Source organism: Lolium rigidum, chromosome 3, assembly GCF_022539505.1.
Source record: "Lolium rigidum isolate FL_2022 chromosome 3, APGP_CSIRO_Lrig_0.1, whole genome shotgun sequence".
NCBI lineage: Eukaryota > Viridiplantae > Streptophyta > Magnoliopsida > Poales > Poaceae > Lolium > Lolium rigidum.
In genome coordinates this window covers 38,687,999-38,702,091 of record NC_061510.1, presented here as the reverse complement: position 1 = coordinate 38,702,091, position 14,093 = coordinate 38,687,999, and the positions used below count along the sequence as shown (strand labels likewise).

General features: G+C 49.8%; 1 protein-coding gene across 1 annotated transcript; it reads left to right on the top strand.

The window, feature by feature from the left end:
* Window positions 1-5,057: 5,057 nt before the first annotated feature.
* On the top strand, window positions 5,058-6,236 carry LOC124694696. The gene is made up of 2 exons (XM_047227652.1): window positions 5,058-5,500; window positions 5,651-6,236. The coding sequence occupies exons 1-2, from the start codon at window positions 5,469-5,471 to the stop codon at window positions 6,234-6,236; spliced, it is 618 nt and encodes a 205-aa protein (XP_047083608.1). The 5' UTR covers window positions 5,058-5,468.
* Window positions 6,237-14,093: the final 7,857 nt, after the last annotated feature.

Here is a 14,093-nt window from a genome sequence, read left to right as displayed (position 1 = left end):
CACCTACTGCACATCATTTTGGCACAAACTTAACTTCTTCTTTTTTTGCGTACGGTACATTTTGTGGATATGATAGATCTTGTTTTCCGCCTCATATTCATATGTATCATACACATTGGTTAAAATGTGCGAGTTTTATAGATTTGTGCCTTTTGAGTATCTCTTAGAGATCCTCTAAGTACGATAGAGTCATTGATTTGAAGAAGGATTTTAATAGTTATTGCATCTACATTGATCTTTTCGGGTCATGTCCGATCATATACAATGGTCGATAAGCCAATTTCTTTTTATCAGTTTCACGTCACTTAGATAAAACGAAAAAAGATAGGATACAATGGATCCTTAAAGATATCTCCATTCATTATCGTTTGCATGCTACTAAAATTATGGAATTGTTAATACTAATCAATAAAACATACGAGTAAAAGGAAACATCTCACACAACGACAAGAATGTCTAGAAGATTATCCCTTAGACAAGAGAAGAAATATCTTTTGGTTTTGTTTCTCTCTTCCAACTCAGCCGCCGCTAGCTATTTCTTATTCTTATCTTTTGTAACATTTTTGTCGGCACGATGGGATGCACTGGTGAATCCAAAGGATACACTCTTTTAGTCTAATAAAATTTACTGTGTTATCTTCTGAGAAAATCTTGGGCTGGTTTCGAGACCATTTCCGAGCAATGGCAGGTTAGGTACGCGATTAACACCAATGCTGCTGTTTTTTCTGCTAATCCACACGGGTCTAGAGTGGAGGGGCAAAACCAATGAGACGACCGAATTCAGTGGAAGACGTTATCCGGAACGGAAAAAGGGTTTGAATATCACAAGTACGCCCTTTTCACACACATTTTGCAGGTTTGGTCATGCCACCTACCGGATCTACATCCGTACCATTGCAACAACTGCAAGTCAGTCACCACACAAGTATTAGTATGCCGGTGTTTGAAGCATAGCAACTGTCCAGAAATAAAGAACTGGGGTACACATACATGCACTTGTTGTAAAGTAACACATGCATAGGCTTTGACTACTAGCTACTCCACCCTAGACCTCTATACTGTGATTACAACAGATCTCTATACTGTGGATTTTTGATTGCGAGTCTTTGATCTCCTTGGTACTCCCTCCGTCCAGGATAACTAGGCCTCTAGTGGAAATCTATTTGTCCAGAAACTTCACCTCCATAAGGCTTGTTAGAATTAATTGCTCCTAAATCAGTGGGCCTAATTATGGCTAATCTCATCCACCACCGCATGGTTTCCTCTCTCTCTCTCCCTTAATTCTCTCCACCGCATGCATGTGACGATTTGCATGGCCGTAATTACTGGGCTTTTATGGAGAAAATATGGAAACTGACGCTGATTGGTTGAAACAAACGTTTTTGGCTCCAGAAAACGAACCACTAATCTGCTGCCTTGGTCTTGCTGTTTTTTCCTTAGAAGCCTAGAAATCCTGGACGGAGGGAGTACTCTTGTTGCTAAGCTAGAACCCTTATAAATGTCATTGAACTTCTTGTAGTATACTAGTCGTGCGTAAGGCTAGCATAGTAGTCTTGATATGTCATGTATTAGTATCATGCATCCTAGCCACCAAAAATGCTGATGTAGCGAGATAATTATGGATGAGAGAGAAGATTAGAGTATCATAGGTAGATCTCTGTATCATAGCGCACATCACGAGAAAAGTTAGTATCAAATAAATCTTGTACACAAATTTGTATTGGGATTCTACAAATCAATTAATATAGCAAAACTATGATACTAGTCTATGATACTATGCATTATGGATCTAGTATCATACAAAAGTACCATATACATGATACTACTATATGATACTACCCACTATGGCCAGCCTAAGCAACGAGGTCATCGTGTTTTACCCCTGAAAACGGCAACATTTTATAGTCCAGGAGAAACCCAAACCATCCTATCCATTTCCAAGGGGCGTGCTTTTCTTTAATCGTCCTCCTCGCTAACGACGATTGTGAATCACTGACGGTGCCGAATGGAGGAAAGCAACACGCATGACGGATCGGTGGAACAGATCGATCGGAGCATGTCTTGTCTCCACGCATTGGTTTGACCAGGAATATTCTCCACGGCCGCCACGCAAGCGGCGTGTCAGCGAAATGGACTTGGAAGCTCAGAAACAATATTCAGTTCAGCAGCATCTGAATCTGATCAGGATCCATGTGCAGCTGCAGGAGAGAGTCCTTCTCTTCTGGAAGTACCATGTACTCCCTCCGGCCCGATTTAGTTGACGTGACGGATCTTTTGCAAAAATCCCCTTGACGATTTTCCGACATAGTTGGAAGTCCTCCCACCGCTTATCCCGTTAGGTTGTCTTCCTCGTGCGTCCTACCGCCGCTCCGCCGCTCTGCTGCTGCTCTCCAACCGCTCGCCCCCGCCGCCTCGCTGCCGCCCCCTCCGCCCCAAGGCGCTTTCTTGCTTACCCTCGCCGCGCTGCCGCCGCCTTGCTCCCTTGCTGCCTTGCTCCCGCGCTGATGCCGCTTGCGAAGAAACGGCCGCCAAGAAAGGTTGGGATTTTCCCGTCCTCCTCATGGCGGCGGCAGGTGGAGGCGCGGCGGGCCCGGACATGCGGGATACGCCGGAAAATGTGGTCGAATCTCACAAGGTGGTGCTCGACGTAGGCGCCCCGGCAGGCGGAGCCGGCATCTTCCTACAGTCCGGCGCCTGAAGCGGCCGAATCCTGCATTTTCCTGCGGCCTGAATCCACTCCTGCGGCCGTAGCACGCGGATCTGTGACTATCAGGTAGCCTACGAGTTCATCCGCGCCTCTCCCGTCCGTGGTTTCCGACCTCATCCGCCAGCTGCTCGACATGGAGTTCGTGGCCGGCAAGAAGATGCACTTCGGCGGCAGTGGCTCCAAGATAAAGGTAAATTGCCTTTTTCTCCAATCCCCTGTCGGATCTAGAGGTTTGATGTTGCTTCTTTTGTGCTCGACGCAGTAGGAATTGAATCTACGAGAATATAGTTGATTCATAGCTTGCTTTTCTCCCAACTCGTAGGGAGATTTCAAGGACGAGGAGGACAGGAAGCTCAGAGCTGTCTACGAGACGCTCTCCGACTACAACCAGAAGCTGCAGTGCTACTCCGCTCGGCAGATTGGTTCCAGTCTGCTCGGGAGCAGGGGCTATCTGTGCCAGAAGGTAGCCTACGAGTCTGATTGAATTGTGCCAGAAGGTAGCCTACGAGTCTGCAGTTAAAAACATAGTATGGCAATGCACCGTGCACGCAAGCGTGGAATTCATCACAGTCGAAATCGTAGCCCAAAAGCTGTTTCAGAAACAGAACACACGTGGATTAAATAATACTCCTACGAGTCTGTCTATTTGTGCCGTGAACTGAGGCTTGATTTTTTGCATACGAGTCTGTCTATTTGTGCCAGAAGGTAGCCTACGAGTCTGTCTATTTGTTTTGCTAGTATGGGGACATAGCAATTCATTCATCAGCCTGACATGTTCCTAATTTATAGTGCGGTAATGGTAGGACTCAACTGGCAAGTTGCATCACTGTTGCTCATTATTAATTATGTACTCAGCCTGTATTTGAACTGAATTTCAGTGTAGTACACATTTAAATTTCAGAACCTTTATATACAATCAGAAACCTGATGCTCTAGCACTGATGTTTGTTCTAGACCTATCTGAACCTTCACAGAAACCTGATGCTTATATACAATCGATTTACAACACATAGGAAATAATTATATAGGCTTGTTTGCAGGCTGGAGGCACCAAAACAGGAAGAGGTGGTGATTCAGAAGGTCAATCCGCAAGTGACAACTAAGAAGGTAACTCAGTGCTCTGCTCCTTTGTAGCTCAATGGAACTTGCAGAGAAAGATGTTTGTTTCTTCCTAGAGACAAAATGATCTGAGAATCTTGTTGCATTGTTTCTTCCTAGACACAAAATAAGTTGCAATGGTTGGCAGTCTGTAGTGACAAAGGAACTATGCATATTTTCAGCTTGAGAGTGGGAGCTGGAGGGGAAGATGCAAGTAATGGGAAATCCGCAAACATTGGATCCAACGTGAGCTCATCCTTGTCTTTCATAAAAGGTGAGGACACTCTGCATATTTTTGATCGGCTAGCTACCTTATTCTTTTCTACTCAAGCCAATAAACTAGATGACTGCATTGAGATCTAGTCTCTGTCAACATCTATAAATCTGCACTTCTTTATTGTCTCAAGGCTGGGATCCACCAGGTGAACCTTTTGAAACATTCAAATAGCAGTTGAATCCATACAGCGTGACAGTATTTAAAAATCATCCAGATAATCCTAGGTATATTTGTAGACAGTGGGGTCTTTGTACATAATATAATGAATATTAATGGACACCAATTCAGACCACAAATATACAATTTGCTTAATGTCATATATAACACATAGGACACAATCACAACACATAGGACATAATTACATAGGCTGCCTCCACTCTTGTATCTCATGCTGGGATGGTAGTTTGACAACAATCTCTTGACTTAAACTGCTGATTCGACGTCTTCTAGAGACGAGGTCTGATGGGTCGTCCAACCATGTCGCATACAAACTTCCAGGAATTATTGTCTCATTATCCACAATGACCCGAGGGCCTATCCGGCGTGCTTTTCTCTTTATATTGTGCTCCTTCATCTTGTTATCCTTTTTCTGTTCCTCCTCTTGCTTGTTCAATGAATCCAATGCCGCCTCATGATTTGCTATAATCTCCAAGCTTTTCCGATAGTATGTACCGTCAAATGCTAGAATCATTGGTAGATTTCCCTCTCTTTGTAGCTTCACTTTTCCCATATGTTTTATATCGTATGTGTTATCTCCTTCAACTCTCATCACCTCGATCATGACAGTCTGAAGGGTTATGAACACTCTAACCAGTGTGTCCACATCATAACCATCAAAGGCTTGTTCAACCGACTCAATTAGTTCCTTTAGTGTGGTAGGGGCATACTGAACTGTCAGGGATTGTATGGAGCTGAAAAAGCCAAGATCCAGGGCATTCAAATCAGGTGAGTTTGGAGGCTACACTGCTCTTTGGGATGCTGCATCGTATTTTCTGTGAACAAGCTGGCATTCAATGCCTGCGTATGGTCAGATCAAATGAGTAGTTTCAGTCTTGTGATACTTAGGACCAAATGGTGTTCATGTTATTGTAATCCACACCACATGCAGTGTGCAATAGTCGTTGATAGGTGTTGCTTCTGATGGTAGCAGCCAGAGTGTGCCACTAGTTCATTACAGCTTGTGTTGGTTCAGTCCAAAAACGATACATGTAGATTTAGACAGGCTTGTATAACATCTGGACATCAATCAACACCTGGTTTCTTGTCAGTACTGTAGATTAGATCAGTACGTGTAATCTTCCAATAAATTGAGCATGCTCTAAACTGTCTTTATTCTTGCTGCTTCAGGCCACGCTTTGAGGACAGCATGAAGGACGAAGCGATCAAATGATCAGAGAATTGCCTTGCAAATTTGACAAGTATGGCTATCAAATGTTCTGGGAAATGCCTTGCGTGTTCTTTTCATAAATATGATGATCTATATTTCAATTGCAGATGCCGTACATTCCTGAATATCTATGGTCAAGATCTTGATAATGATCAGAGATACATTCGTACCTTGCATCCAGGGAGCAGAAGCAGCAGAAGGTGTCGAGGAGTCTGCGTTTGCAGACCTCGCAGGTGTTTGTGACGCCCTTGTCGGGCCTTGGCTGCTGCCGCTCGTTCAGGAACACCACAGACGTACGTCTGGATGGCGTGGTGGTCGGCGAGGCAGAGCAGCCAGCGAGGGAGCTGCTTGATGCAGGGGACGGCCGGTGGAGGAGCTTGCCGAGGACGGTCGGCGGGGGAGCACGCCTTTGCTCCCTGGAGTCCCCACCTCCTCTGCTGCTGGAGCTGTCGCGGACGGCCGGAGGGGATGTGGGCTCACCGTCGACAGAGGACCTTGCCGGGGACGGACGGCGGGGGAGCTTGCCGGGGATGGCCGGCGGGGGAGCTTGCCGGGGACGGCCGGCGGGGGAGCACGCCTATGCTCCCTTGAAGCCCCGCCTCCTCTGCTCCTGGAGCGGTCGCGGACGGCCGGAGGGTGTGCGGGCTCACCAGCAGGGGTCGCGGACGGACGGCGGGGGTGCGGTCGGCGGTGGTCGCGGACGGCCGGCGGGGACGGAGCTCCGGCGCGGTACGTGGACGTGGAGACGGGAGATGGATTTGATTTGAGGACCACTGTTGAGAAGAATTGAAACTGTGGGGGGGTTTTCAGAAAATTACAATTGTGCATGGGCCGAGTCAAGTAAATCGGGCCGGAGGGAGTACGAGCAACGGCAGGCCGTCGGCGTGCTAATTTCGCCCTTCTTTAATTAAGCCGGCGTCCTAAGTAAGTCCCAACAAACAAAACCAGTCGGTGTCTAAGTGTCCTTTGGACGAACTACGATTTGACCTGATCTGAACTCCAGTTTCTGCGTATGAAATGCCGCCGCATTGGATGATCACGGCGGCGACGGCATCATCGATCAGTTATTTATACGAAGCGAATATCAAATTGCTAGCGTTTTGCGTATAATCTATTGCTGAGCATCGTGGCATGTCGTGAGGATACATCAGGAGCCGTCGTCCTATCGGTTCGACCGTCGTGTGTTCCCCAGCCTCATCGACGAGACGCACGAATGTCACGATACTGAGACTATCAGCGTCGGATCTTCTTTTTAAAATCTCAGCTGACGTACCTCGAGCTGGCACGCGTGCTATTATTTGAATCAAATCAAGGTGCTGTAGTAGCCAGCAACCGACCGGCCGATATTATTTTCATATCGTGGACTCATGATAAGATCGAATCCGTCGACCACATTGCTCACATGGAACTGCAACAGCAAAACAAAAATGGATTGCGTCTTCAGGACATGAATACCTGACCCATGTAAACTTCCCAGCTAAATGGAAAGCCAATCTTTCTTTACAGTGCTCTTTTAACCTTTGTTACTCCACTTTAAGTTTCTTCTTACACTTTTCATTTTTAACTTTAACCCTTTAATTTTGAACTTTACTTTTTTCTTGGCAAACAGTTTTTAAACGAGTACACAGGAACGGGGCGATCAAAGACAAAAGGAAGCAAACAAGGCAGTTTCAGTGGGCCTCTCTTTGCTCATGGGTGCCCTTTACTCACATGTTTGGGCCTCTTTAAAACCCTACCTTTGCACACACCCCATTGTCATCTTTCTGCTACCCATTTCCTCATGTCTCTGTGTTTCAAAATTTCCCCCCATGGTTACGTTATCTGCCACTGCCAGCGTGCCGCCTCTGCTCAGTGATTCATTTACTTTTGGTTCAAGTACTGTATCTCAACTGACACTAGGTGAGACCTGGTGTCTGCTAGTAGTAGTAACTTTTTTTTCGAGGGTACGCCAAAGGCGTACCAAATCTTTATAGAAGAGAGCAAAATTTTTTTACAAGAACCGACGTCGAGATGCAAACATCACAGCCGGCAACTCCACACACTCACTCCCTAGCCTACTCTCGCGGCATCCAGTCTCCAACTCCTCTCCTCGCCAGCTTCCACAGCGCGAACTCGTCTTTGATTCTGATCACAAGCTGCTGCAGATTACATTGCTGTCTCACATTGTTGAACGCTCTCGCATTACGCTGTTTCCAAAGCATCCATGAGGTAAGCATGACTAGCGAGTCAAATCCTCTTCTGTCCTTCTTATGCACTAGCTGTCTCGCCGCATCCCACCAAGCCTCCAGTGTACTTTCGGTGCTCGGCTCAACCAAGTTAAGCCCAGCCGCTGTCAGGCATTCGAACCAGGTTTGCCTCGCGAAAGGGCAACGCATCAGGATGTGATCGACAGTGTCCTGATCCTGCAGGCAAGTGAAGCACACCGATGTATCGTCCTGTAACCCATGTCTCTGGCGCCTGTCCGCAGTCCACAGGCGATATTTCAGAGCCAACCAGCAGAAGATCTTGCACTTGGTCGGCGCGATCGAGTTCCAAATCGGTTTATGCATCCTGAACCCCAAGCCTCCCTGACACAGCATACTGTAAGTGTCCTTAGCTGAATAAACACCCTTGCTCGCCCCGGTCCAAGCAAAAGCATCCTCCTCCTGCGGCCTTCTCGGCACCAGCTCAATCTCCTCCCATAAAATGATGCATTGCTCCCAAGCTTGTAACGAAAGATCCGCGCCGAAGTCCGTCAACCACACGTTATCAATGAGAGCGTCCGACACCCGTCGGCAGTTCCTCCTTCTGGGCAGCACCGCGGCCGTGACCAGCGGCGCAATGTCCTCCGCGCAACGCCCCCTGATCCATCTGTCCTGCCAGAACAGGACATTCGCTCCCGATCCAACCGAGATCCTTGCTAAGCTTCTGAACACCTCCATAGCTCCCTTGTCCAATGTGAGCTTTAGCCCCTGCCACGGCCTGCTTGGGTCAGTCCTCTGCAGCCACTCCCAACGAGCTCTCAGTGCCAGCCCCTGCAGCTTCAGATTTTTAACGCCGAGGCCGCCCAGGCGAGCCGGCTTACACACGCTCTCCCAAGCAACCAGACAGCGTCCACGTGTGTTATGCTTGCGACCAACCCAGAAGAAGCTTCTGATATGCTTTACCACTTCATCGATCAGCCAATCCGGGGGATTGTGCACTAACAGCTGGTGTATCGGTCTCGCCATCATGACAGTTTTGATGAGCGTGAGCCTTCCCGCCCGATCAATCATGCCTCTCTGCCATGCTGGGATGATTTTGACCACCGCATCTATCATTGGCTGCCATTGCGCCCGCGTTAGCGGCCTAAGTGCCAGTTGTAATCCCAAGTATTTAATTGGAAACTCCACGCATTGGCAACCCAACATCTCTTGGGATCGCACTTTCTCCTCCTCCACTCCTCTGATCAGCGTCGCCGTAGTCTTTGTGTAATTCACGTGCAGCCCTGATGCCTCTCCGAATATGTACAGCAGCTCCCTAACCGCCTGAAGTTCATGTCTGAGGGGACGGAAGAACAACACGACGTCGTCGGCATAAATAGAGATCCTTTGCATCGCCGAGACCCCGGCCAAATCACTGAACAGGCCGTTTCCCACCGCCTTCTCCATCAAGGCAGTCAAGATTTGCATCCCAAGCACAAACAGCATTGGCGACGTGGGGTCGCCTTGCCTCAAACCTCGTGTGTGCTGGATCCTTCTCCCTGGAACTCCATTGACAATTACCCTGGTGTTGGCAGTATATAGGAGTAGGGCAATCCATTTGGTGAAGAGCTGCCCAAACCCCATGGCATGAAGCACCTCCTGCAGGAATCCCCACGACATAGTATCAAAAGCCCGCGTGAGGTCGAGCTTTAGCAACACGCCTGTCTGTCTCCGCTGGTTGATCTTCCTCGCAACCTGTCTAACCAGCAGGAAATTATCGTGAAGACAGCGCCCTCTCACAAACGCAGACTGGTTGGCGCTGACCAACTCGCCCAATCTGCTCCTTAGCCGGTTCGCCACCAGCTTGGAGAACAGCTTAGCAAAACTGTGAACCAAACTAATAGGCCTATAATCTCCAATCTCCATGGCGTCTTGCTTCTTGGGGATAAGTGTGATTAGAGCCCTATTAAGCCTCGCAAAGCCCCTACCATCTCCAACCCCCAGTTTCCAAATACAAGCCATGATGTCTGGCTTAATCACGCTCCACGCACGCTGGTAGAAAGCGCCAATGAAACCATCCGGCCCTGGCGCACGGTCCCCAGGCATCTCCTTGATAGTCTCCCAAACCTCTTTTTCAGTGAACAAATTCTCCAACTCGCTGAGATCAAGTTGTTGGATTCCGATCGCGTGCAAGTCAATCGAGAACGGTCTGTTCCGCATCGCGCCAAGCAGATTCTCATACGCCTCCGCAAATGCCTCAACCTTCCTATCTTGATCTGTTATCGTTTCCTCCCCGACACGGATCGCAGGGATGTAATTTTTGCACCGTCGGCCGTTCGCAACTGCGTGGAATAACCTAGTATTGGCATCCCCATCCTTCAACCATCTGATACGCGAACGCTGCCTTGCCATCGTGCGCTCCAACGAGGCCAAACCAAGCACCGTAAGCTTTAGATTCCTGCGCAACCAGAGCTCTCCCTGCGATAAAGCTCTCTCCTCCTGCGCAACATCTAGCCGAAGAATAATAATGTTCGCCATTGCCAGTTTGAGCTTCAGATTACCAATTTTCTTCTGCCCCCAAGCTTGCAGGGCCTCCGCAGCATTCCTAAACAGGGCATCCAACCTCCTAAAGGGATCGACGATTTGCTGGTCGCAGACCCAAGCCTCCTTCACGGCATCATCAAACCCTTCCAGTTTGAGCCAGAACAGCTCAAAACGGAATCTCCTTTTGGGCCTGAAAGCCGCGCTCAGCGAGATATGTAGAGGTGCATGATCTGATAAGGACGAAGACAGGGCCTGCATGAGCACATCCGGGTATTGCAGATCCCAGTCTGTCGACACCAGAGCTCTGTCAATCCGGGTCATCGTAGGCGACGCACTCTCATTGCTCCAAGTAAACTTCCTCCCGTGCATATATAGGTCACGCAGCTCCAGCTCCTGCACGAAGCGACGGAATCTGGCCATCATAGCCCTGTCCAAGTTATCGTTGTTCTTCTCCGACGCGTACATGATTAAGTTGAAATCCCCTAACACCATCCAGGGACCCGGACAAAGAGACCTGCGCTCCGTAAGCTCGGCCAAGAAGTTAATCTTGGCATCCTCTCGCTGTGGCCCGTAGACTGTGGTGATCCACCATCTAGCATTGTCTTTTGTTTTTATCTCCCCAGTAATCGCATAAGAGTCGAAACTAAAGCTGTCGATCTCCAGAACAGACGTGTCCCAAGCCAACAAAATTCCTCCCCGGGTCTCCACCGCGGGAAGGTACACAAAACCATCAAAAGCAGGACCCAAGCATTGCAACACAATGTATTCATCAATTACATCTAGTTTTGTTTCCTGGAAGCACACCACGTTTACATTAAGAGATGCAACGAACTCTCGCACCGCATGTCGCTTAGCCAAATCGTTTAGGCCTCGGACGTTACAGTCCAGAATCTCTGGGTTTACATCCATAGATACCCAAGCAGCACTCCACTCCTCAGGACGCATTAGTGCGCCATTGCCTCCGCAGGCCCTCCCTGGCCCTCTTGTCCATACACCGGCATCGTCTTGCCAAATAGAGCTGCCATCACTCTGAGCTGTTGGTCACAAACTGGTGAGTCGAACATTCTTTTGAACGCTAGTAGTTCCTCCTCCGTAGCCGCTAGATCAAAGGCAGTGAAGCCAAGAGCTTTGAGGAGCACCGTTTCCGCCATCGATGCCTTCCTCGTGGGCTTTGCCGACGCAGGCATCGGCGTTGTCGTCGCAGCCGAGGAGGATCTCCTAGTCACCCGCCGCGGAGTGAAGGGTTCAGCATCCGCCCTCAATTTGTTCGCCGATTCGACCTCTCGTAACAATGGCGGCGCCAAGGTTCTCAGAATATGAGCACAGAACGCTTTAATCCGCCGCAACTCCTCGCCTTCCTCCGAGCCCAGCATGTCCGCTACCTGGGCCTCTTCATGGGCCTGGGCCTGGGCGAGGCCCACTTCCTCCTGTTGGTCCTCCTGTTGGTCCTCCATCTCAGGCTCCAAGCCAGGCCTTGCACCCCCTCCAGGTCCTATGCACTGTTCGCTGTTCCCGCCAACAGACGCCTCGTGGCTTGACAGATCCTTCTTTAGCGATCCCGATGCCGCCTCCTGCTCCAACTGGGGTCCCAGCTCCGCTTCCACTGGGATTGATAAAGTCGTCCTGTCTCTGGTGTTGTCGCTCTCCGCACTTTCCGAAAGGGGGACAGAAAAGTAGTCGTCCGGATCCATACCGCCAGAGATATCCTCGGGTTCCTCTCCACTAGACATCAGATCCGACGCGTCCATCCATCGCACCGCAGTCTCTCTGTCCTCCTCTGAAGCTGTTTCTCCCTCTGTAGCCACCGACAAACTCTGCATGGTTGTCTCCGGTATTTGCTCGTTAGCAGGTGCTTCACCCTCTCCAACGGCAATATCAGAAGAGCTCAACAACACCTTTTGACTCTGCTTTTTGACCCAGGTCTGCCGCCCACGGCTTTGGTACGTGACCAACAACTGTTTCTCCATTGGCTCGACTCTGCCGACTCTGCCGGCCTGCAAAGTAGCTGCAGCCCGTTTGTCGCACGCATGATCTGTCGCAGTCTTCTCCAGGACAACATTTGAAACAGGCAGTGATGCGCGTAGATGTACACGTCCGTTGGGAACCCCAAGAGGAAGGTATGATGCGCACAGTGGCAAGTTTTCCCTCAGAAAGAAACCAAGGTTTAATCGAACCAGGAGGAGCCAAGAAGCACGTTGAAGGTTGATGGTCGCGAAATGTGAACCCAACACGACCTAGCTGGAGGCCCATGAAGGTACCCGATGACGAGATGGGCCACTTGGATGGCGCAGTAGAAGATTCCTTGGCGGTCAAGACAAGGAAGGAGCCGAACAAGGAAAGTTTAGGGATAGAACTATTGTAAATCTAGTCGTACTCGGTTAGACCTCTTGAGACCTGGCCTCCTATATAAAGGCTAGGAGAGGGGCTGCCAAGGGACACGCACAATCTTAGCAATCTTAGCCACCAAAAGTCTAGAGCTAGGTCGCCGTAGTACTTAGCCTCTCGACGAGATCTCGGCCGAACCCTTCGGCACCCCATTGTAACCCATTATTTTCATAATCAAGATCGAGACGAGCGGGGACGTAAGGGTTTTACCTCATCGAGGGCCTCGAACTCGGGTAAATCGCTCTCCCAGCTTGTCAGCGAGCCGAATGTCTCGTGTCAGCTTACAGGATTCCATCAACCCTAAACCCCTATCGGAGGGCATTGCCAAGGAACACCCTCGACATTTGGCGCCGTCTGTGGGAACCCTGTCGGCACAAGATCGGTCATTGGCAGATCCAGTCATGTCATCGGCAGCTTCATCGACACCGTCATCGCCAAGTATGGGAAGCCCGATTCGATTCGGCTCCTATGAATTCACCCCACACACCACTCGTCTCGCTCGACCTTTTCAGATCTGCAAGGAAACATGGAGATGACCCTCGGTAGCGTCCACTACAACGTTAATTCGGAAGGAGTCCTTCGGCTGCTGGAGCCGCTCGCCTCCATGTTGACGGATTCAAGCGCGCCGTCATCAATCGACCTTTCGACTGGTCTGACGGACTCGGCGAATTCACTCGCGCTATCGACTGCCTCCATGTCGGTTGGATCTGACGATCCCACATCTTCGGAGATGACTTCGTACTACTGCTTGCATTGCGATACCAGGCACGGGCTAGGTTCAAGCGACACACCGTTCATCTGCAATGCCCAGTACTCGTCGGGAGAGGACAGTGTCGACAGCATCGTCCAAGATACCACCGGAGGAACAGCACACCACCGAGGTTTATGTCGGCAATAACACGGGAAACACAAGGCACGGAGGAGACGGAGATCACACCCCTCGTTCAGCCGAGGCGAGCAAGTTTCGAAAACGACGCGGCAACAACAACAGTGATTACACCATCGCGGACGAGGAGTGGGCAGCAGCCAAGGCAGCCGTTCTCAACAACATGCCGCTCCCCGCAGGAACCTCGGTTGGAACCCTCAACGCTTATCGCTATATACTAGAGAAAAACCGGGAGCACTTATCGAAAGAACAAGCCGCCCTCGAGAAACGCTTAACTGCTGCAGAACAATCTAGAAGGGGTTCGCGAGGAAGCGCCTCTCGAAGCACTCAAGGGGCGGGCAAGCACCGATCAAGATTATCCAGGCTCTCGGAAGATGACGCCAGGGAAATAACATCGAACCTGACCAAGTCTTTTATGACCACGGACACCGCGGGCATGCCACGGCCAAAAACCATCGCAGGAGCAACTGCCAATCTCGCGGCATACCTCATCAATCAGCGCCCTGAAGGTTCTATGGCCCAAGCCCATCGGGGTGCCCTAGAAAGTATCGCGATAGTGGGGGACAACCTGGTCTCGCGGAAGGAAAAGACCACGCTACAGGCCAGTGGCTCAAAGCATCATGCGAGAGACGCTCGAGATGAAATCA